The sequence below is a fragment of the Oculina patagonica genome, chromosome 9 (assembly GCF_052425735.1).
Source record: "Oculina patagonica isolate OP01 chromosome 9, crgOcupat, whole genome shotgun sequence".
Classification (NCBI taxonomy): domain Eukaryota; kingdom Metazoa; phylum Cnidaria; class Anthozoa; order Scleractinia; family Oculinidae; genus Oculina; species Oculina patagonica.
In genome coordinates this window covers 30,466,555-30,491,632 of record NC_135766.1, presented here as the reverse complement: position 1 = coordinate 30,491,632, position 25,078 = coordinate 30,466,555, and the positions used below count along the sequence as shown (strand labels likewise).

The 25,078-nt window shown below is 37.5% G+C and overlaps 1 protein-coding gene across 3 annotated transcripts; it reads right to left on the bottom strand.

The window, feature by feature from the left end:
* Positions 1–86: 86 nt before the first annotated feature.
* On the bottom strand, positions 87–25,078 carry LOC144664632 (uncharacterized). Of its 3 annotated transcripts, none has more exons than XM_078525787.1 (26): positions 24,910–25,078; positions 21,532–21,561; positions 20,773–21,144; positions 19,937–20,565; positions 19,380–19,439; positions 18,739–18,931; positions 17,338–17,445; positions 16,799–16,874; positions 16,590–16,680; positions 16,396–16,442; positions 15,643–15,763; positions 15,030–15,204; positions 13,020–13,127; positions 12,420–12,507; positions 11,628–11,718; positions 11,126–11,172; positions 10,101–10,230; positions 8,696–8,799; positions 8,168–8,270; positions 6,976–7,126; positions 6,079–6,160; positions 5,548–5,614; positions 4,871–4,953; positions 3,776–3,896; positions 3,333–3,374; positions 88–2,194 (listed from the first exon to the last, which is right to left on the bottom strand). In XM_078525787.1, exons 1-26 carry the CDS (start codon positions 24,962–24,964, stop codon positions 2,060–2,062), a joined length of 3,309 nt encoding a protein of 1,102 aa, XP_078381913.1. In that variant the 5' UTR covers positions 24,965–25,078; the 3' UTR covers positions 88–2,059. The 3 variants fall into 3 exon arrangements, with proteins under 3 accessions (XP_078381915.1, XP_078381913.1, XP_078381914.1); XM_078525788.1 differs by having other exon boundaries at positions 15,030–15,195; XM_078525789.1 differs by lacking the exon at positions 21,532–21,561 and having other exon boundaries at positions 87–2,194.

The window sequence follows — 25,078 nt, the reverse complement described above, 5'->3', positions numbered from 1 at the left end:
TTTAATGTTGCTTTATTCCGATGGTTAGCAAAGCAAAGCCATTTCTGACGTTATTCGAGTTAATCACGGCCAGCATACTTGCGTAAATGATCGACTGGCGAATGATGTTTTGAAAAACTCTGGTCTACACATTGCACTGAAATCGGTTGTATTCTGAAGACAGGATCTTTGCTTCGCTTCATAACGGGTTCTTTATTAACTGGTGGCTGGCAAATGTCAATTTAACGGGATGCGAGAGACTAAAATTGATCAGGGGCCGAAAAAAAAATGCTCTTGCAGGTTACCCTTGCATGCCTTTGCAGGCCCATTAAATGTATGTTTTACTCAAGCTTGTTGTTAGTAACGAAGCGTTAACGATTAACGAAGTTGCTCGAAAATTGCCCTAAAAAATCCAAACGGCTTCTTCTTATCAAGAAAATTTATACAAATATATGCTAATTTCCCTTTGAAGGTAAAGTTATGCAATTGAACAGCAAAAGAAGTATCTAAATAACATTTTAAAGCCCGGGCCAAACGAAGATGAGAGTTGATGAGAGTTGACTCTCTTGAGAGATTACGGCAACTCTCATCGACTATCATCAACTCGGGCCAAACGAGAGAAACTCTCATCGACTCTCATGAGAATTTAAACACGGTGAAATGCGCATGAGAGAGCGAGAGTCGAGAGAGAGCACGAGAGTCGATGAGATTGCATAAGAGTTTCATGCCAAACGAGAGTCATTCTCGTTTGGCCCGGGCTTAAGGGGGAAATTTGTTAAATAACAAGGATTTCTTTAACTGGGAAAAGTAGTGAACATATTGATGACATCGTGTTTGCTGACGAGTGTTGTAATGTTAGGTAATGAACGTTTATTCGTTTGTCTCACAATAGAATCGCTTTGAGATGTTGATCGCGACGTTTCGACTGCAATACTGCTAGTCTTCATCAAGCGATGAGGTCGATTGTTTACGCGTCGCTATTTATGCACGTTGGTTCGCTGTGATTGGTGCATTTCGATCCTCATTATTATTCCGACTAACAGATGATGTTCCCTCAGAGGTCCGCTAATAACATCAATAGAGATAGCGGAATTGAAATTCCTGAAGCATGGATACCTACGATCAGAAAGCATAACAGCCGTTCAACTACAAAGTATTGCAGTCGAAACGTCGCGATCAACATCTCAAAGCGATTCTATTGTGAGACAAACGAATAAACGTTCATTACCTAACTTACACCACGATGAACAATATTCACATCTTTAATGATGTTGTAATGTTTTAATGCATAATGAGCCGTAATTTGAAACGTCTTCAGATGTTCTTTGAAAATCTTCAGCAAAACGTCGTAAATCTTCGGAAACCTTCGTATTGCCTTTGAACATTAATCGGATAATCTTCGGAGATCTTCGGTCTAGAAATTGTTCAAAATAAAGTTGCTTGAGAGAAAAAAAGTTGCTCGAGGGATAAAAAGTTGTCCGAAATATGAAAAAGTTGCCAAAAAGTTACCGAGTAACTTGTGGAAAGCCCTAAGCGCCCTCACCACTGGCTGGAAGCACCGATCGTTTTAAAAAAGGCGAGTTTTTCTTGCAATTGATACATGTATTGATGTTCAAGCTATAACCAATTGGAAGCTTAAGACTAACCTCGATTGTACAAAGCTTGGATAATGCTATCCGCCGGATACGTCCCAACGGATACGTGTTGAAAAAAACTATTCGCTGGGTAGAAAGTTATCCGGTTGATATTTGGCTAGGGAAGAAATCCTGTCAGTTATTTAAATTTTTAATTAAATTAACTTCGTGAATATAAATAATACAATCAGCAGATTGTCGCCTTTTCCACGAAAGTCACGGTCTCACGCAACTTTACATCTATTTCGATGCAGATCTCAGCTGTAAAATGGTCTACAATGTAAAAAAATATTGTGAAAGGTTACAGCTGCAACTCTAGCGTGTATATAAAGTCAGACTATTGGGGCGCGGGGGCGGGTTGATTTCGATACTTTGTGTGTTTTGTCTTTAATTGTATTTCTATTTTTATTCTATCACTCAGCCGAGACTTTAGAAGTCATCTTCTACTACTTCAGTTCAAAAAGGCATTGCTGAGCGTCATCTTCAAGCTGTTTAACCTCTGAAGTTTTCTTGGCCGCACGTTTCTTGTCACTTTTTAGTGAGGATTTTGCAATGATTCTTGTTTTGAGCCTCTCCCTTATCTGCAAACACAAAATAAAAGATAAATTAACTAAAATTAGAAAGCCTTTTACTTTTTTTCTGCTCCACGCCTAGTCTAGATGAACCAAAACGTATTCTCCGATTGCTTAAACGAGCGTTCCAGAATTTTTTTCAAACTGGACCACTCGCATTTGTCATTCCCGTAGACGCTAGCTTTTTTTAGTAACCTTTTTCTATGTTAGCCCTCGGACGTACAAGGGGGGGGGGGGGGGGGGTGGATGCCACCCCCCCATAAGGTTTTTCCCAAATTTTGAAAAAAAGATTTACTCTACAATGCTGAAACTTTCAGTAGCTGTTCATTCATCCTTTGCGGAAATTTTTATATGTCAACCATGTCTCCATGGTATTTGACGTTGCCATGGCAACGTCATAAATACAGGCAGGTCTTACCAAAAATCGTCATTTTTTAACATTTTTCTTGATTTTTTCCAGTTTTTTTAAACAGAAGTGCAAAATTTATTTATTTTTACATTCCCTAAGCATTCTGGCTTCATTTTGTATCAATTTCCGTTATTTTGTGACTTTCTAAGAAAATGTTGAAATCCAAGATGGCGGTCCAAGAAAGCGGCTCTTATGACGTCACGTGACGTCATATGACGTCACAGCCAATTAAAATTATGTCATCTTGTAGAGTAAGCTAAGGGCTTTCTTCTTATGTGCAAAATATTTTCGCTATGCCTTAATATAACGAAAACTCCGGGGAGGGGTTCCATCCACCCCACCCCTTGTACGATGGTGGGGGTGTGAGTTTGCTTGTACGTCCGAGGGTTAATAAAAAATTGAAATATATATGGCAAAGCTTGTTTGGCCAACCATTTCTCTATCTGTCTCCCTCCCAGCTAACCCCCTTCTGTTTTTGATGTCGCTGTTGTTGTTGTTGTTGTTGTTGTTGTTGTTGTTGTTGTTGTTGTTGTTGTTTTGAACTCACTAAAGAATGATCAAATGGTAAACACTTGAACCAGTTGAGGTCCTCTTATAAAAGCTCGGATTAAAGCATGACTGTTAGATTCTACCAAGCTTTCTCGAATTGAATTTGTACGCAGAATCAATCAAAAGTAGGGTAGGTAGAAAGAAACATGTAGCAAGGTAACTTGAATTCTCTAAGCGTTTTTACATTACCTGACTGTTTCTCACACAGTGAAGGAGAAAAATCAAGAAACCCTGTTGAATAATAAAAAAAGCCGAAACACTGATAAATGAATTACAATGATATCCTGTAAGATAATATTTATTATAAAAAAGTATAATAAAATTGTGGTCATTAAACGCGTGGTCTAATTGGTAGTTCCTAGAAACAGTTATGACGTTAAGTTGCATTATGTTGGCTTTAGTGTCTAAAAGAAACAGAAAATGGCTTCTTCTTGTATTTAAAAATGAGCTTTAATTGCATGAAAGTAATATTGTGAGTAAAACTCGTTATTATATGAAAGGTTTTGCTCGAACGAGGCCTCGCTCTTTAGACAACCTGAGCTTATCGTCTCACTACTAAATTATAAGTGATAAAATGATATAAAAGAAAGTTTGACATTCAGCTATACCAAAATCAGGGCTTAACGTATCACCTGAATGGAGTTGAGGATTGTGAAAATGTAGAAGAACGCTTTGTGTAGTGGCGACAGAAAACCAAACAGCCACGTGACCCCTAGCAGTGGCACCATCACCACGCATGCTTTGATGCCGATTCTGTAAGGAAGAAGCACGATTGGATGTAATAAATAACGTTTACATAAAAGTTATTCTTACTTCAAGACGGCCATTTTCCAGTACAGCTCGCTGTTAAAAGTGCGGGGATTTACACACGGAATTTACACTCAAACATAACTGCAAACTGCAGACTAGATAACCAGCAAGTATGTAACAAGGCTGGTGTATAAAGTGTGCACTCGTACCAGAATGGCCAAATCATAAATGAACTCCTTTTTCCGTCGCTGTTTTGTCGGGTTGCAAGGCAAGCACTCGAAGCAGTAGCACTTAATCCAAAGTCCAGCACACAAGTCATAAGGCTTTCGTAGTACTCGGCGGTTTTTCAAATTAAGGAAATCCTTTGAGGAACTCCCATATGAAAAGAATTAGAATGCTCCTCCGAAAATATGAACTTAACTCATAAAGGAGGCCAATCTGGGTATGACTTGAGCTTTAATTTTGACCCAAAAGAAGATATCTTTTTCCAGTCCACCAACACGGTACCTTGGCGGCTAAGGCTATGTTTACACGGGAACGGTCCGGAACGGCCCCATTTTTTTTTCCTCTAAAAAAAAAAAAAAAAAAAAACAACGATCCGGTCCGATTTTCGGACCGGATAGGACTTCTGTTTACACGGGACCGTTCTGGAACCGGTCCGGAACGGATCCAAAACTGGACCTGCTATTTTGCAGGTCCAGTTATGGATCCGTTCCGGACCGGTTCCAGAACGGTCCCGTGTAAACACCTGGATCGGTTCCAAATTGTTCCATGTAAACAGGTCCGGTTCGGTTCGGAACGGTTCCGGACCGGTCCCGTGTAAACGTAGCCTAAAAATTTTGCTTTTTTTCCTTAACCCAATAAGGGTAAGAAAGAACTCCGCAAAAATGCTCTAAATAAGATGACGAGCACTTCACAATCCCTTTCATATGGGATTCCTTCCACAATTTGTATTCGTTAAATGTCATCAGACCCACCTTATCTGCTCAGTCATATTGTCCTTTGTATGCTGCATTTTAGCCATTTCCTTTACAACCCGCACAAGAATCACGAAGTTTATCTTGGAAAAAATAAAACTCAGAATATTTGTAACGAGACTTATTGAAGAAGAAAACCATAACGCACTAGGGGCAATATTGTAGGCTTTAATTTTCTTTTTAAAATCCATCAAATGTTTAATTTTTACATCTCATTATACTCTATCGGCGAACAGAAAACAATAGGGGAGCCAATCAGATGCGCAGACTAGATGTCAAATCGAGCACGGTTAAATTTCTACTAATTTGAAATAGACCGACTCACGGTTTTTGTGAACAGTGCTAATTCCAAAACTAGATTTTTTAAAGAAAACGATTAACTACAACGTAGGAACCGAAACCATCTTTCACAGGTCCTTCGGAAAACTAGTAAAATTTGCTGTCAAATCAGCCACCCAAGAAAACAATCAATTAATTGATAGATAATCGCACGTTCTGTGAAACTGGCAGGCTGAGGTTGATTCGATTTTCATAACCTTCCGTAACTTTGCAATTGAGCGCGGGCTCTAGGGCTGTAAGCGTACACAGGTTTAAAACGAAAAAATGTGACCTGAAAGAATACTTGAATCAACAGCAAAAGGAAAAATAATAATTGCTTCATCAGCCTTTTTACTTACAAATTCAATCATTGCCACAAATGCGACAAATATCCACATCGGGGTGTTGTTTGAAGACATCCAGCAACTTAGAATAAAAACAAAAATGAATATTGACTACCACAGAAAAAAGAGAGATAATATCCCTTCGGTGGGGGGGGGGGGGGGGGGGCACTTCCAGATATGTGCTCTACAGGTATGTGCCTCTATGAAGGGGTTTTGTTTTTTAGACAGTTTAGTCTGGGATAGAGTATAGAAATCAGAGAGTTGTGGTCTAGAAAAGGGTAGCATTTCGCAGGAAACTGATGGGTGGTATTACAAATTAAGTTCAGAATAGAAAATAGAAATCATGAAAAGAACGAGGCTTCCCTACACGTAAAAAAATCATGGCGATAGGGCAGGGATTTAAAATCAGCTTAACATGGTCTGGTATAGGGTAAGCGTTTCAATTTTTTATCGGCAAAACTCCACCAAAAATATATAGGACTTCCCGGTCCCCACCGGAGATAATATACAGTGTCAAATAACAAGAACGAAGAATGCGTTTCTTACTATTTGTCGCTGACAAAACTCTGGATTCCATCTTTTCCTGCAGCAACACTCAGCGATATGCCAACCATGACAACGGGAAAACCTGCGAAAGACAGCAGCAAAACTTATTTTACTAGAATTGAAAAAAAGTCTCTAAAAGAAAAAAAAACATTGTAGTTTCTAGGGTAAAAAGTGAACTCGCCAAAGTCATCATAAGATCGATTGGGAGAAAACAAAAAGAATGATTGTTGTCAAAATAGCAGGTAGGAAGGTTGGCAAAGTCTGCGTTCGAGCCTAGTGGCCGATCAGGCCGGAGATTATCTTGGCTTCCGTAGAATGAAGTGACTAACAGTACTCATAGGGAGGCGCGGTGGCCTAATGGTTAGCGCGCTCGACTCTAAGTCGAACGGCCCAGGTTCGAGGCCTGGCCGGGGCGCTGCGTTGTGTTCTTGGGCAAGACACTTTACTCTCACAGTGCCTCTCTCCACCCAGGTGTATAAATGGGTACCGGCGACTTTACTGCTGGGGGGTAACCCTGCGATGGACTAGCATCCCATCCAGGGGGGAGTAGCAATACTCCTAGTCGCCTAATGCTACGGAAACCGGGATAAGCTCCGGCTGTATAGCCCTCATGGCTCGGAGACAGACTTTACCTTTTTAACAGTACTCATAGTCCTCCCGGGATTGGATGTCAGTCCATCGCAAGGTTACAACCACCACAATTACTGAAATTCGCCGGTACCCATTTATACAAAAACAATGACCCCGGCCTCGTAATGCTTGATCCGCAGTTCAGCGCACTAACTGTATTAGGCCACTCCGGCTCCCAGTCAAATTAATAATACGCTGATAGTTAAAAATTGAAAAAAAAAAAAAAACCCGAAGTGGTATTTATTATAAGAATGTTACGTAGCTTACCCCAGGACAATCCACGGTATAGTTTGATCTTATTGCTCACGTTGTAAACTTTCACAACAAACAAGTAAAGATGAACTCCCTCTACAAGCATCCAACAGAAAGCTGCCATCAGAAAGTACTGCATAAGAGCTGCTACTGCAACACAAGCACTCTGCAAAAAAATATAAAAGCAACAAGCAAGCAAAAGTAAATTCCCCCGATGGGCTTCCAACTGCTGGCATAAGGAATTAGTGTATAATAAAAAGCTGTAGCATAGGTGCAAATCTGTTAATGCAGTAGAACATCTCCTTGAGATAAAAGACAACAGTCCTAAGCTAGTTGGTCATTTGGCCAATTTCACTGTTAGTTTCTTATAATATTAATTAGTGATATTTGGTGTTGTAGCGTCGTCCTTTGAGTCACAATTAACAGATATTGGACGAGGTTGAGCAAAATATCGTCATTTGTCAGTGGCGAGCATATCAAATATTTATTTGCGAGACACTGACAAATCACGATATTTTGCGGGAACCGAGTTCAATAATTGTTTTATCATTCGACCACTGAACTTGTTTCGCACAAAGTACCATCGGGATCTGCGTGGAAACCGCACTAATACTTGCTGAATTAATGCAAACGAAAAGCGTAACTTCGCCTTTGATAATACGAGCTGGTCTTCATCCAATTCTCATTCTTTCAGATATTGCCGAAATACAATAAGAGGAAATTCCATCGCCTTCTTTGTAGTTGCGCTGTTTTTTCGGGCCTAGTAAACAAATCCAACCGCTCTTCTTCATCTCTGGAAAACGAGCTGCCATTTTTCTCTGAAGTGTGCAAAACTACGCATGAGGAGAATATTATTTGTATCAAAATCACTGTCAGACGCTAATGCGCACGAGCAGGTCATTATTTGAAGAGAGTTATTTGCAGATCACGTGGTGGGCTCTCGGCCAATGAAAAGGAAGAAAAAATTGCATCGCATGATAATTTGAATTATTTTTGTTTGTTTTTTTTCGCCTTTTCTTTGCTTCTTCCTCCTCACTGACACTGTCACTTCGCGATAACCTCCTTTTAAACACTGTTTCACATAAGTAACTTTTTCCTTATATTATAGCAATTTTCGAGAGGCTCGTCTCTGTTCAAAAGTTAACACATAAGGCATCAAGGGCAAAGCAAATGTACTAAAGAAAAACATCAAACACTATTTACTTACCCTGTTTTCTGTTCGATTGATTCCAACAAGAAACACGATTTGTGCAGCCCCCAAAGATCCTGCTAGACTCACTCTTATTTGAGAGAGAGGCTGGTGAACATCGCTGCGGAAAAAAGGACTAAAATACATATCATCAAACAAATCGGACGCTTGGTAAATGGACAGGAATGTGAACTCTTGGGTCATTTTAAGGTCAAACTCGTAAACAGAAGAGTGGTAAATTCCGTCTGGAATTTTGGCCTGTTGTGGGTGCGTCTAAAAACAAATTGATTATTTTTGATTGCACGGAAATAGACGTTTCTAATGATTTATTGGTATGGTACATTCAGATATTTTTTTCAGTTTCTCTCTGATGATTCGCAGATTTAATGATGTGTGAAATTTGAAATGATATGACATTTTAAAATAAATTATATGAGAATTTCTGGGCCGCCAAACTTCATGATTCAAAACCACCATTATAGATGACCCTCTTCTTTAGCTCTTATTTCATTTGAAAATATAAAGGCTGAATAAAGGTTTACTCACGTGAGAATGGCATAACAGATTATTGTAAGAATCACTCCCACAATAGACAGAGCTAGTCCCACATACGTTAGAATTTCCAGGATCGTCTCATCAGTGCCTGTGAGCTGTGTTTAAGAAATGGAAGAAGAAAAAAAATGTATTACTACTGACTTTGTAACCGTTTAACTCATTGTTGTCACAACAAAATAATACAAAATTGACCATGTGGCACGTTTTATTTAATAGCTCTAAAAGTATTTACAGCTATAAATATCTCATTTAAAAGGGCACAAAATATGCTTTCTAGAAAAAATATAATCTCCATCAAGAATACTTAAAATGTTTCAAAAAAAAATTGAATCACAAAAAATTAGCAAAATAAGTCACAAAATTTAGGCAAAACTGAAATAGTGCAAAAGCGCTCTACTGGGTAAGTTTTAAGGTCCAAGTTATCATTTTCCGTGTTCTAAGACAAAATTGGTCCTGAAAGCCAAAAAAAAGACTGAACAGGGAATTAATATTTTTTTTTTCTTACGTAAACAAAAGGATCGCATTTCAGTTTCCATGACAACGCATTCTCAGAGCTCAAGTTACGTGCGGCTACTTACGTCTGCATAATCCCTACAAAACGAGTGATTATCAACAAAAAAATTGAGCTTTACATTCCCAAACTCGACAAAGAACAAATTGCTTATGATAAAGGCAAGTTTCTAAACAAAAAAACGGCGATCCAAACGGTTTTTTGTCGAAATTTTGAAGAACATGTGCTCATATCGCGAACAGACACAAACATGTGCGAAGCAAAATAAAAGATCATTTACCTCAATTTTTCGCTTCCAATTTCAAGCTAACTGTCCAAATAACTTTGTTTGAGACTTGAATAACCTTCTGGATCAACTTACTCCTCAAAAACCATATTCACTGGCTTTTAAAAGCTGTTAAAGTTCATCTCACTTCGGCCGCCATGTTGATTTATAATTCTCGCTTTGTGAAAAATTGATCATGTAAAGCACATTCAAGTGTCTTGGCCCAAAATCGCTCTGTAATTGGTCAATCATATCAGCTTCCCGTTCTCCAAATTTGGAGGAAAACAGAAGTAAGGCAATTTTTATAGGAATTTTCGCGCTACCGGTCTAAAAGGACCGGTACTTAGAAAATGATCATATTTGTATTTGTTTTTAAGAGGCCTGTGTTTGCATTAGACGTCTTGCTACAGGTTTGATCTTTCTTTCGTAAAAGTGACGAAATTGTTATAAGATTAATTGGATCGAACTATTGATTGGAAGTGTTTACTTTTTGACTAAAAAGGAGCAAGGGTCTTATTTGTGTAATATAATTTAAATTAAAAATTCTAATCGTACACTGTCTTTAAATGTGGCAAGATTTATTATCTTATTCATGTTCTAAACAAATCGCTTTAGCTTACATTCGGTGGGTCATTGCCGTAGTTAAATAAAACAGCAAAGTGAGTCAAATGATTGCAAGTACATTCCGTTTCGTTTGAACTGTTCACAGATGGAACTGCACGGCATCCGCGTCCTGACCAATCTTTAGGACTTAAAAAAAAGAAAATTAATGACATATATAAATTATAATTTGTTATGCAAATAAATACGATAAACTTAATCTTTTATATATCGTTATCGTAGTGTCGAAGAACATTTGACGCAGCAGAAAAAAAATTGCAAATAAACGATCGAGCTACGTCACAGCACTGTTCATCGTGAGACGACCTTAATGCATGTTCAGTTCACGGTTTCAAGCTCGTTGTTTACGATCCGTCTACAATCTTCCTATACAAGGCTCTTTTTATTAGGGTATGTAATGATCAGTTTGCTGTTGCTTTTACTTTAGTAAACTACTATTTTAAGGTAAATTTTTCTAAACTAAAAAATGTCTCAGTAATCCCAGTTTGTGGCTCAGTGAACAATTGCCAATGTAATACTTTTAGCGCGGCCGAGGACAGACAAAAAGGGCTGCTGTTGCTTCTACTTTAGTAAACTACTATTTTTAAGGTATTTTTTTCTAAACTAAAAAATGTCTTAGTGATCCCAGCTTGTGGCTCGTTTAACAGTTGCCAATGTGATACTTTAAGCGCGGCTGAAGACAGACAAAAAGAGCTGCTCTTCACCAGGCCCATGACTTAAAAATGGGCACCAGCAAAATTGTCAGGGCAACTCCGCATAATCGCTTGGATGTTTTACTGCACTCTACTTAAAACGTGGACGCTATTACCGCGAGAAAACCGCCCTCTACCTCGCGCTAGCTCGCCTTTATTTCAAAATTGAAGACGCCAACACCAACAACGGTCATTTTGCGCGAGCAACGACTTTTTTATTTATTTTGGCTATATATATATATATATATATATATATATATATATATATATATATATACTCCCATATTAAATGAGTAGTGACGTAAAGGGTTACTTTAAGTAGTACTTCTTACTTGCTTTCATTCGAGTCATCCCAAAACATACAGTCCCCGTCTAAAGCCTGAAAACAGATCGGTTCAACTTTACATGAGACATGATAAGGCATGACATGGCATGGTATGACTTAACATGATATAACATGACATTATATGGCATAAAATGACTTGACATGATATAACATATCTGATTTGATACAAAATGACTTCACATGACATAGGATGAATTAGTATATATGGAATATCTTGACATGATATGTCATGCAATTCCATCATGTAATGTCATTGCATTGCTTGACATAATATTGCATAAGATGACATGACATGGCTTGACGTATGACCTCAAATGCCATGGGATGAGATGACGTGATATGACGAGACATGAGATGACACGACATGTCATTGCATTACATGGTTTTACATGACATGACTTGATATTACACGACATGAAAACTTGTTTTGACATCATCGGTGAGAATGAATCAATGTATTAAAATGTGGAAAAAAATACCACTGTTACCTTTAGATTCGGAAATTTCAAAGTGATATTCTCTTGCAAAGTTTTCGGCTTCGGATGCATGACAACTGCCATCACGTTGGAGTTAAGTCGCCTAAATTGAAAAAGAAACAGCCCCGAAAAGATTAGCATCAGGTGTAGGCCGATTTGATAAAATACAACACTATAAGGTCAGTGACAGCAAATCATTTCATTTTGCAAACATTGAAGAGAAAACGTCACCATACTTGAAAATGCTATGAAGGTGTTGATAGTAATTGGAAATCCACTAATAGTGGCCTGGCGTTGCTAAAACGTACTAGTCAAGAAGATTGTTAAAATGTGGTTTGGCTACGGACGGATAGGGCCGTAATGGCCTAAAACTCAGTTGAATGGCCGGGCCGACGGTTTCAAGTTTGGCAGTGTTACTTGGAAGAAAATCACACCTTGGAGAATGAATTTATGCCTTTCTTTTGTAGTTCAAAGGTTATGCTGTTGATCACTGAGTGATCATAGTTTACAAAAAAAGTTAGGAGACTTCTTGTGATACTGCCCCTTTAAAGAAATGATAAAAATGGAATCCTGGTTTCTTGAATTCTTGATTTCTCAGGCCTTCTGATAACCCAAAACAAAAGCTATATTTTTCTTGGAGTTGCGGAAATCAGTCAAATACTGCAATTTTACCCCAGATTTCTCGAACTACAAAATTCTCTTACACCCGATTTGTTGAGTCCCCGATCGCGACTTCTCGGAACAATTTTCGTTTCCCATGATGTACGAGAAGTCGGGATTTCACTGCGGTTGTTTTGTGATTACCTGGCGTTCTTAGCTACAGCGATATCAGATTGTGTTGTTGGGAAGAGATTATGAAGCTGTTTGTAGACGACACCCAGAACCACTGAACCTAAATTGAATTAAGACAATGATAAAATAAACGTTGTTATACATCATAATTAGTAAACTGTCGTTATTAAAATTTAAATAACTTGTGCAGTATACAATTTGTTAATCATGGCAAGTTAACCAATCACATTGTTTATAAGCCTGAAACATAGTTTCTGACAAGGGACGACCACGATTTCCTGTTGTTGCTGTTGTTTGTAAGATGAAGCAACCTTCGAGAAAACAAGAGGCGTACATTTGTTTTCGTTTCAAAAATTGTAAAAAATCAAATTTGTTTCTGTTATTAAGGTAGTGAAAACCGGCGTTAATATCGTAATAATGAATTAATTTATCAATCAATTTATTATTTAATTAATTAATCGATTAGGTTATAGAATAATGAATTGCCTGTTGCTAATTTATTTGTTTGATTGCATCTTTACGTTATGATTTTGTTGTTTTTAGCTAAAGAAATTTTACAAGACCTAAAATTGCGTGACTAATCCTTTACAACAAAGATCTTAACATACTAACCATTTCTGCCAACATTTTCTGAGGGAACTTTGATGAAGTTTTGATTTCCAGATGTCTCGAGATGAAAACTACTACCATTTTGGCTGGAAATTTGTTGAAGACGCAAAGCTGTGAAAAGGTATAAATAAATAAACAAACGAACAAAGAAATGAATGTATAAACAAAGGAACGAACAAACGATCGAACGAACAAATGAGTCATGAAATGAAAAGAAAAACAGACTTGGTAATGTCCACTAACAATTCATGCAATAACGTGTACGTAGTAAGCCCTGTGCGACTGTATATCTTCAGGATGTATTGTTTTAGACTATTTTTTTCAGATTTGGCACTAAGGGCTCCAGGATTGGACCTCTTCATATAAATTGGCTCTGGTACATGTCGTTTGCAGGTTTCTACGTTAATAATATACAAGCAGCAATTTCTCCATTCTGATTGGCTAAGAACACGTCAATTTATCCCAAACCAGTGCAAAACGTGTAATTGGCAGTGCAAAACGTGTAATTGGCAGTGCAAAACGTGTAATTGGCAGTGCAAAAAGTGTAATTGGCAGTGCAAAACGGTGTAATTGACAACAGCCTCATGAAAAATACATCTTGAACAAACAAAATGGCGGACGAAAGTGAGACAAAATTTAAACTTAATAACGCAATTTTAATTAAAAGACTTGAAAACGACGCAAAGTACGGAAGAACAACAAACATTACTTACTGTAAAAGACTTAAAATTATCAAAAACGCAAAGAGGACAAGACATAAACTAAATTCGAAATAAGCTCACGGCCGACGGCCGATAGTAAATTAAAATTCTCGCCGAAACATTGCTTCACTTCTCTGAAGCGAAACGCGAAGAAGTACCGACCAGACTTCCAAGGAACCGGTTACCTAGTTTTGAACACAGAAGGAGCAAGCATTTCATTTCATGATTGTTTAATAATAGCCGAAGCTTGTTTATTTAAAAGCTCGCTCAACAACAAAAGGCACAAAAGATAGTTTTACAACTGCTTAAGAGGCAAATCTAACCTGTAAAACGTCCAGTGAAATCAGGTAACAATGCGGAGTTGTAGCAGAGTGCTCATCTGTATTAAGAAAATCCGTTCGGTAGATTTTTATAGTTCAGTATTTCAGTTCGGTATTCTAGTTTGACTAATTTGTCAGCTAGAGCAACATGTGTTGAACTGAGGTTGATTTCTGTTCGGGCGAACACAAACACAGCACGGATAAAACGTACCAAAAAAATACCTCTCAGCCAAGAACAGCAGCAGAACCTTAGGAATTTTTTCCTTGCTTTGTCATTCACATTCTTCAAATTCAACGGCGAAAAGAGTCAAAAGACTGTTCTGAAAACTTTTCATGCAGCACTTCCAGAGAGTGAATGAATTTACGCATGAATTCACACGTCAAAATTTTTAGCCAGGCGCTACTCTGAAGTTGTCACGAAAATTATCAAAGCGTGACCGAAATTGTCGCTTGTATATTATTAACAAGTAATCACATGATTTTTCTCGTGCAATTTGGAATAAATGAGCACTTGTAAATTTTTCAAAGGCTACAAATTGCACTTGCCCTGCGGGCTCGTGCAATTTTGTTAGCCTTTGAAAAATTTACTCGTGCTTATTTATTCCAAATTGCACTCGAAATCATGTGATTACTGGTACTAATTGGCGTGTGATATATCAAACACTGAGAGCGACAGTGTTTCTTAAGAATGTCCATACACCAAGAAGAGAGTTGAAAATATTTACGACGCGCAGCGGAGTATTTTAACGAAATTCTAGTTGTTTAAATAGCCGATTACACACTGTATCGAGTGTTTGGTGTATATTCTGTTTCAACTTTACTAATTATAAAAGGGTTTGAAAAGTTATTTTTAAAACAATGTTTTTATGTTATCGTTGAAAGGACCCCTGGCCTGTAATATCTGTGATTGGGACGAGAATTACCAAATTGGATGTTTAGAAGCCAAGATTTTCCCTGACTTGACATAAAGTATAAAGGACTGTGATACTTACAAACTTCTTTGCTGTTGTATAATAACGGCGCTGATCCATTAAGGTGACGAGAACCAAACGTTAGAAGAAAGTCCTCAATTTTAGTTAATTCTTTAAAGACATCTTCTGCTTGTACATTCCCGCCTTTAAATTGACTCGTAAGGTCTTGCAGTAAATTGTCCAGTTCCTGAAAATTCTCAAAAAGGGATATTTTGCCTGCGTTTTGTTTATTTATAATTCGAATTATCTGTAACACGTTTTCGTGACCCATCATTTTCATGGAAACAAATGTAATATATATAAAAAAGGAAATCTGAGAAGACACAAAAAAATCATGTGAGTTGATGAAGTTAAAATTTGTAATTATTTATGTATCATTTGTTTATATATCTTTTTTTTTTTTTTCATTTTCTTTCTTTTCCAATACAGTAATACTGTATTATAGCGTGTAAACCTTGTTTTTATTTTAATCCTTCCCCCAGCCTCGATAAGTTGTGACTAGTAGATGGGGCAAGCAATCTTGTTGAATAAATAAATAAGTAAATAAATAAATAAAGTTCAAGTTCAAGTTTTTCCCTAAGTGACTTAAAAATAGTGTATATACATTAAACTAATTTCACTACTTCCGGCTTACCTCAAAAGTGGCGCCAGGGTTAGTTAAAACAGCGAATGGAGTCATATGATTGCAACTGCATTCCGTTTCGTCTGAGTTTGATTTTACGACATGACATCCTTGTCTTGACCAACCTTTAGGACTAAAAGAAGCGATACGATAACTAATGTAAAGGCCCTATCAAAACGACGACACATTGATGCTGACACAACCTGCAATAGGTGTTCCCAGTTATGTTGCGTAGCATGAAAAAAGGAACATTTGTTTTGCGTCTTCCTGGCATGGCTTAGTAGTCAAACCTTGAGATGAAATATTCACCGCCTAGCGCGGTCAATATTGCCTCATAGTCCGAGCTTCTCGACCAATCAGAATTTAATTCACCTCTGGAAATTATACTAACAATAAGTAAATGTTTCGGATGAAGAACTTTAAGAGCAAAATTTGTCCTGTTTCCTTACAGCTATAAATGGCCATGATTTACTATTTAAGGAAAATGGACTTTACAGAAAAGGATGACGTATTAAAAAATAAACGTCCATATGGGGGAATAAAAAAACTCTCGAATATTGGATGTGACTAATTTCACAGGGCAAATTGTTCCAGAGTTAGCTGAAAAAACTCTAACTCCCAGAGTTAATAACAAATTAACCACACACAGTAGCTAAGAAAAGATAGTTCTTTGGACTACAACTACAGCGACACCTCAGCGCTTGCAGCTGCTTGAAGAAATGTAAGTCCATCCCCTGCATTAGCCTTTAGTAATTACTTTCTTACTTGCTTTCCTTGGAGTAGTTCCAAAACATACAGTCTCCCTTTAGATCCTGAAACGAAACCATATTTGACCAGCAAAGAGTACAAAAAGTCAAAAAATGGAAAATGGTAAAAGACATTTTTTAGAAAGACATATTGTTTTTCTTTATTTCTTTATTGTGTTTTTTTTTTTTTTTTTGCTTTTTTGTTTTTGTTACCTTAAGAATCTTGAACTTGAGGGTGATGTTCTCCTGTAAGCGTTTCGGGCTGGGATACATTGAAACTGCCATAATTTTGCTGTTTAGTCGTCTAAATAGAACGTGGACATAAAATAATAAGGAATGTCGAGTCCTGAAAGAAAGAATACTTAACGAGATGTCTAAAAATCTGGAAGACTTAAGCTTGTAGCTGTAAGACTCTGAAAAACCTTTTGTTCTTGTTCAACTGTGCGCCAATAAATATTTCAGGAAGTTCCTTGTAAATGACACCAGCTATAACTGAACCTGCATTGAAATAAAAAGTATGGTTAATTTCAACCATTCAAGGTTTTGTTTCAAAAAGTATTGCATTCTGGGATGATACAATCATCTATCCCTCGGGAACCGCGTGGACTACGTGCTCGAGCTTTTTTTGAGCGAATAGTCAACGAGGCGCAGCCCACTATCGCTTATAGAAAACGAGGGCGAGTTGTCTAATTGTCAAAGTAGACACTTTAAAGGATTTCAGTCCAAAATCTATAATTTTATGTTTTTTCAAGTCACAAATCAAGAATAATTTTTGCTATTAAGAGCAGCGTGTGCGCGATCCTGTTTTATCAGCGATAATTGATTTTCTCAAAACTAGCATATTAGCCCTCGAAGGTGGGCTGCAAGAAAAAACGACTGCAAGAAACGGTATACAATATACAGTGCCTTACAAATAACTTAAGTAACTCCTCTCCTATAAGAAAATAAGCAACATACAAACCATTTTTGTTGAAATTTTGGTAGGGAACTTTAATGTAATTTTCCTCTTCTGAACTCCCAAGACGAAAATCGCTCACATTTTGGAGGAAAACTCGCTGAATCTGTAAGACTATAAGAGAACATATATAAGAACAGTCAACGAAATGTCCCGAATGCACAAAGTAAACCCACGGAATGAGCCCTTCTTTTCACAGCATTATTAATATTTAGCCATCGATAAATGGGTTTGAATAGGCTCGTTTCCTGATCGCACTTTTAGTGAGGGAATATTCGTTGGAAATATCAATAAACACCCCTTAACCCTATCCAGACCGGGGGGGGGGGGGCGGAAAATGCCCGCGCTGACTTTGAACGCTAAAAACCTTTTTTTAATATTCAGCCAAACGCTGTCAAACTTTACGACTTTATCTAAAATTTATTTGGGAACAATTTGGTATGATAGGTTGCTGTGTCAGGAACTTGACGTCACCATGGCAACGGCATTTGACAGGCATGTTTTCCCAAATTTGTAAATTATGTGTTTCTATTAATGAAAATTAACTTTAATGCAATTTGTTCACCATTTTACGGATTTTAAGAACAATTTTATTGACTTTTGAGTACTTTGCAGTAAGTTTTGGCGGTTTTCTGACGTTTTGGAAAAATTTCGAAATCCAAGATGGCGGATCCAAGATGGCGGCTGTTTGGACATTATAATGTAATTGTCACGTGATGTGACGTCATTATCCCACGTGACGTATACCAAAAGTTAGATTTTTGGGTATACTATATATGCTGTAAGTTTCATTGTGATTGCTTTAATATTCCTGAAGTTACGGAGGGGTGGGGGGTGGGAGCGGAACCCCCCCCCGGTCTATCCAAAAAAAGCCCGGTCTGAATAGGGTTATGGCCAAGCTCAAAACGAGTTTCTCGTAGCTCAGTTAGTCAGAGCGCCCAACCGGTATCTGGAAGGCCATGGGTTCGATTCTTGTTGGGGACTCAGATTTGTTTCTTTTATCCCACGCTCGAGTCACATTTCATCTTTACCCCTTTAAGGTACCAGAGTCCATTTTAGAGAGTTCATTCTCTTCCCAAGTAGGTACTACGTTAGACTCTTATTCTTATGGAATGATTGATACGTGACACTGACCTTGAAAGCGCCACATGTATGCCTCGTACAAATGATATTATTTTCTTGATAACTGGTTCCTATTGATTTCCAGTTAATTTCTAAACGTGTCCTACGGGTCTCAAAATATGAAGCAATTAGAAAATTTTAACATGGAAAACCCTCACGCCGAAAAATGTCCTCCCAACCTCCCAATAACAAATCGAAAGAAAAATATATAAAACCGAGTTATATGAAGGTTGAACGCACAAAGGTATCTCAGTTCTTGGGTAATATAAATATAATTAAACTCACCGATTTCGCTATTGCTAAATATTCGAGGCAGCGTGTCATTGAGGTGATTTTGTCCATAATTTAGAACAAATTCCTCAAAAGCAGCCGTAGATTTAAAGAAAGATCGTTCTTGTTCCTGTTTTGTTGGCTGTTCTTGAGAAATCATTCTGTTTTTAAACTTTTTCATGGTCGTTTCCAACAATGAGACCACTTTCTAAAAAAAAAAACAAATAAAGAAAAAAAAAACATTTTAAAATTGAATTTCACTTTAAAGGTTCGTTGTTAATTAAAAAGATAAATGAACAACAAGTTGAAAGGCCGTTTCTTCGGTTAGATAATAAATTCGGTATGTATCAAGTATAAATAAAGTGGGAAATTTATAAAATTATCTTGTGCAGTTTTTAACCAATACATAAATTCCGTAAATTGAATCATTCAAATTTCGACAACATATCCAAGATAAAGTTTTACTGTCTTAATGTTAATATTGCCTTAAAATTGTTACTGTTTTAACTAATAATATAAAACTTCGTGTACAAAAATGTAAGTTTTCTTTCATGTGAGGTTAATTATAACATTCGGCTGTAAGTTATATGTTGGTTACAAACTGGCGATAAACATAATTATGGGTAGCATAAGTTTTTCAACAGAAGATGAAATACCTCTATGGAGCTCTTATTCTTAACATCTGTTTCATTCAAGGCTGAAAGGAATTCCTTCGTCTAAAAAAATGATGAAACATGAGTTGACAACCGCAAATAGACTTTAATTTATTAATCGTATTCTATTGCATACAAGCTTTTGGGGATGAGAAATTTGAGCCAGATATGAATGCTGCTTAGTCCGGCAAAGCAATTCATCTGTTAGATCGAAAACAGTGACCGATTAATATTTTTCTGTTTCAATTCTATGCTGCATCTGACACGGTATTTTTTTTATAACAAAGAATGAATGTATTTTTATGCAGGGGATATTAAGCTACCCCATCGACCTCTTTAGTCCAGTTTTAGCCTGACAAAAATCACTTCCGTATTTTTTTTAGCCTTTTAAAACTGTGTGCAATATCCGGGAAAACCAGGTCAGTATAATGATGCAAGAAAAAAAAAAGTAAAACGAAGTAACTGGATAAAGTAAAACTTGAGTGCTTTCCAAATCTGATGTTTCAGAAAAGGCACACTAACGGCATCCATAATAAACTTCTTACATTCACGACACTTACTGTTATTGACGCTGTTGTTTCTGTCGTGAATCTTGTTGCTGATGGCGAAGGCAAAGACGACGTCGAAGGACAAGGTGAAATCGAGGACGAGGGCGAGGGCTTGGGCGAGGACAACGGCAAAAACGATGAAGGGGCATTGGGCGAGGGTGAAGGCGACGGCGACGCCGATGTTGATGACGGCGATAGCGATGGCGAGGACGAAGGCTTGGATTTGAACGAGGACAAAGGCAACGACGATAAAGTGGCATTGGGCGAGGGTGAAGGCGAAGGCAACGCCGATGTTGTCGGCGATAGGAATGGCGAGGACGAAGGCTTGGGTTTGAGCGTGGACGAAGGCAAAGGCGATGAAGGGGCATTAGGCGAGGGTGAAGGCGACGCCGATGTTGACGGCGATGGCGATGGCGAGGACGAAGGCTTAGGATTGAGCGAGGACGAAGGCAAAGGCGATGAAGGGGCATTGGCTGATAGTGAGAACAAAAGCGACGACGACAGCGTCGGTGAGGTATATGACGAGTGTAGGGGCGAGAGCAAACGCGAAGGCGATGGCGAAGGCTTTCGTAATGAGGGCTCTGCTGAAGATGTTGATGACGATCCTGGTACTCCTGATGCTGACTGTGATATTTTGGTCCCTGTGTGTGTACAACGTATCAACTTCAGGACAAAATCGTTTTGAGAAGAGAGCGTTTAAGTCTCAACCTAAGATTTGAACAACATTTTAAGTCTGTAAAAGTTAAAAAGCCACAAGTAAAGCGGAAACACCGAATTGCACAATACGAATATAACCACGAAGTGTTTAAATCTACTTTTTTTCGTTTATAATCAAAGTTAACACTAACCATTTTCTCTGTTTGTTAAGCTGCAGTTACACCATCTTATTTTTCTGATAGAAGTTCCATTGAATTGAACGAAAACCTTTCTGCGACAAGATAAGTCAGCATCTTTACAAAATTCTTCTTTGATTCGTCCTGCTCGAAATGTGAATGTTCTGTGAGAGCGGATTTTCTTTAAACATCGCTGTTTCCACCTTTTGTCTTTCACCTTTTCTTTCTTTTTAAGATAAGCAACAGTCGTTCCACACCATGCTTCCCATAATGTTCTGGCCGGCGGAGAGCACTCTAACGTATACCAGCAGTGATGTGTAGGTATTTTGTTAAAAGTGCAGTTTTCGTTCCCGAGATCCATTGAGTCTTGAAGAACGCATTGGTTTTCTAAATAAAAATAATACAAAGGAGGGTCATGCAATCATTTTCCACCGTTGGCCACAAAAGACATTAGGGACTATATGAAAATCACGAGTTAGGGAGTTTAGGCAGACTTAACGACGACAACTGCTGCGGAAACGTCACTCTACGAAAGATATGATAACGAGTACAATAGCTCTGCTCGTGGGTTACAAATTTCTTTATAAAATTAAACGACATTGAACGTCGCCGTTCCTGAAATTATATTTTGCAGAGATGAATTAAATGTCATTTTGTCGAAAGATGTTTCACATCTTGTCTCTTCTCCGTTTATATCATTATTTGGTCGTCCCTCAGGTGAAAACAAAATGAAAAGGAAATCAGTTAAGCTTACTAATAAGAGAACGGACCTACCGTTAGCTATGCTGCTTAGTGTCTGGGTAACTGCAAAATAATAATAATACGTGGAGATAAGAAAGAATTGCACAAGTAACTGGTTGTTGTAAAATGGCGTTGTTAACTTGTAATCATTCCTCATTACTCAGATCGGACACCGTCTACATTTAAGTCTAATCGATCATTTTTTCTAAGCTTGTGTATTTCTGTCAATTATTTGTTCAGCGGTGGTATTTCCATTACAGTGTCTTAAACTGTCCGACATTATAATGGCCTTGCATGGAGTCCAAACAGGCAAACTCGACTGCCAGTTTCGTCTGCGATTTCTAATTTTTTGGACTCCGCAATAAATAGACAATTTACCCGATTACGATAGCGACGCAGAGTAAAACAACGTCGAATTTCGCAATTCTTTACATCTATTCAGGTTATTTATTGGTGTTAAAACTTTTCTTAGCTGTCTTAGCTGAAAGTGCAGACGGCATTAAAATCTAAATATAAGTGTCCATTATTTCGCTGTGAGTTGTGTTTGACATTCTCCAAAAAATACGCGTAATTTGGTCATTCTATTTTGCTGTCTTACATTTTTTCTGTCTTTGCAGTTTACCTTTACTCGGCTAACACGTAAACACCGTTTGCTATTTAAACATGGGTAGTTTTTATTTATCTTTTTTGTGCATTCTAAAAAAAGGTCGACAAGCGGATGAAGAAAAAGCATTAATTTAGATCTTACTCTTTCCTATCTATTAAGTCCTTTCGAATAAAATCTTCTATACGTAGAACTTTAATAATTTGTTTGCCTCCATTGACACCTTCCCCTATTTCACTGATGGTAAGCCATGACAACTTAAGGCAAGTATACGCTTTTTAAGTTATTCATCTACAACATTCACTTTTAATTGTCACTTTTTTATGGACATGTCAACAACTTGAACAATACAAAGTCCACTTCATGCCTGTATTAAAGGAAATGTTTTTGACAAGGAAATTGTTTTTGACAACTGTCAAAACCAGTCAACTGTTCCCCCGATACAACAAATATACATGTATAAATGTAAATTCGAGTTCACTATTGAATAATCTAGTCTCCTTCGCATCCGATATTTTTCTCATCACGCACTTAGTTTTAAATAAATTTAAAGAATGAAATACAGAAGAAAGAAATGTTATCAAAGCAATATATTTCTTGGTATTGGAAAAAAAATCACTTCTAAAATTTCGATTTTAAGCGGCTTTTGGACTCATGCAGTAAGCCGCCCTGATTTCAAACACATTGTTTAACTTTCGAGCATTTATATAAAGGCTCTGACTGGTATTTGTGAGTCTTCCAACGAACATAAATCACCTGACTTGCCACTATATGTTATCCGAAAAAATTGTTTTGATCATTTTGAATCGTGCCAGATTAAACAAATTAATGTGCCTAAAGTCTACAGCTCCAAAATAGTTATCATCCTTCAGGCCGAACGAACCCCCTAGAAGTCGGCATTTTTGGGCGGTAAATGAGAAGTTCTAATCTTTTGGGTTGGTTAATTGATATTCGTCTTGCTTTCCATCCTTGTAGTGGCGCCCGCGGCAATCATAACTAGCGTTTGTTGGCTGGATAAGCCAGCATGCACATTTGTTGTTTTTTGGATTTCTGGACAAAGCTCTTAGTCTTTCTAATAAGACAGTGTGTAACATTGCAAAAAAAACCTAACCAAACTTTCTGAAAGTTATAGAATTACCCCTAGCCAGGAAACAAACAAATATTCTGTACTTGCTAAGCAACATATTCAGTAGTTGTTTCTAAAATACATAATTGTATAACATGTCAGATAATTCATCATTTTTTTCAATTTCTTGTCCACTCATCCACCCTGCATGTTATTTTAATACTTGTGTTTTGAAAACTGTCTAAATGCATCTACTCATTTCTGAAAATTTCAGAATTTTTTTAGAATGAAAATTACTTCACGAAGAGCTAATATTGAAGGAAAATGCATCCCACCTCAGAAAAGATGTCAAAATGCAGGAAATGGCACTTGAGAGAACCTAAATTTGCAAAATTTTCTGGGGGCATGTTCCCAGATCCCCCTTAGGCTAGCGCCTTCGGCGCTCGTGTTAGCGCCTCCAGCGCTAAAAAAAAAAAAAAAAAAAAAAAAAAACTTCCAATAAAAAATAGAAGAACTCTTCTCAACAGAATCCACCCTACAGGCCTGTCCTTTATATTGTTTAACAGGTGTAATCTGTACTTAATTATTGCATTAAACAAAGAAAGGACGATGTTATAGTTAAATGACCAACGATTGGACTCGGACTGCTTTTGCGAACAATCAATCATTGAACGACAAAAATGCTTAGGAGTCCTTGCATCGAATTCGAACATGCAAGATTGAGATATCAAATAGACATTGCATTATTATATAAACATTCAATATAGGCCGGTTCTCTTCAATGCAAAAAGCCGCCAAGTCGACGGGAAAGACTTAATTTCGATTCTATGGAAGCACGCAAAAACTAATTGCATTTATTATGAACCGACTTATTTTTTATGTTTGTAATTATTTCACAAAGTTTACATTACTTAAGCTCATACAAGTCCGAAATAAAGTTTTGTAGTTAACAGTCAGGAACTTTATGTTAAAATATATTATTCTGGAAGCCGCACAAGGTTCAATATTGAGAGGCAACGAGAAGTCTAATAATTTTCAGTTGCAAGCAGATGGCGTTTCAGGGTTGTGACGAAATGACGTTTGCAAAGCCGACACAGGAACTAGAATTAAACAAACGGGTAACAGAAGCAGGACGGGAAGTTGTAAACATTCGCGTTGTTAAGTGCTCATAAATCATTTTAAAGGTAAACATATCGAGACTTCGATGCTTAATCGAGCTTGAAGAAGAACTAGTGCATTCTTCTAGGAAATAAACAGGATCCAAACCCGATTCTAAGACGTGCTTTGCCTAAGGTAAAAGACAACAGATCATGTCTTTCGCGAGAAATTTATGTTCATCTTCGGTGTAAGAACCTGTAAAACTCACTAGTGACGTAAAACAAAGAACGACCAAGACAACAAACAACCTATATAGAGTAAAAAATAACAGTAGCTCCATAACAAAGAAAACATTTAGCAGGTTCTTACCCAAGATTTCGAGCATTGTGCTTAATTATCTGCTAAACGCGAGATTGTCAAAGACAACGATGGCTAACAGCGAACATGTGGCGTTAAGTATTCGGTATGTCACGATGAGCGCCCTTCAATATATTTGTGAGCATTTCGAGCATTCGACAAAGTCTTGATGAGCACAACATTAAAATATTTTTACAAGCGGCGCCGTTGTTCTACATCGGTAAGAAGAAACCTCATCTGATGGGAAAATTGACATTTAAAGCAAAAAATAAACATTTCTACTCACCCAAAACAAAGCCTAAAATGAGCGCTTGGCACGACATCTTGGCAACTTTCTGCATATAATCAAGCAGCTACTCTGATGCCCAACTAGTATTAAGGGCCAATATTGCGAACTTCATATATAACTCAAGCTTGCGTTTGGCTTCAAAAGTATATCGTTTTGTTTATTATTG

What these genes read in the sequence shown, in the direction of transcription:
- LOC144664632 (XM_078525787.1), bottom strand. Translation starts at nt 24,964, where the DNA reads ATGCAGAAAGTTGCCAAGATGTCGTGCCAAGCGCTCATTTTAGGCTTT. An exon ending in ATTTAGCAATAGCGAAATCG is followed by an intron (nt 17,446 to 18,738) that starts GTGAGTTTAATT and finishes GTTCTCTTATAG; the next exon opens with TCTTACAGATTCAGCGAGTT. An exon ending in TCAAGTTCAAGATTCTTAAG is followed by an intron (nt 16,443 to 16,589) that starts GTAACAAAAACA and finishes GTTTCGTTTCAG; the next exon opens with GATCTAAAGGGAGACTGTAT.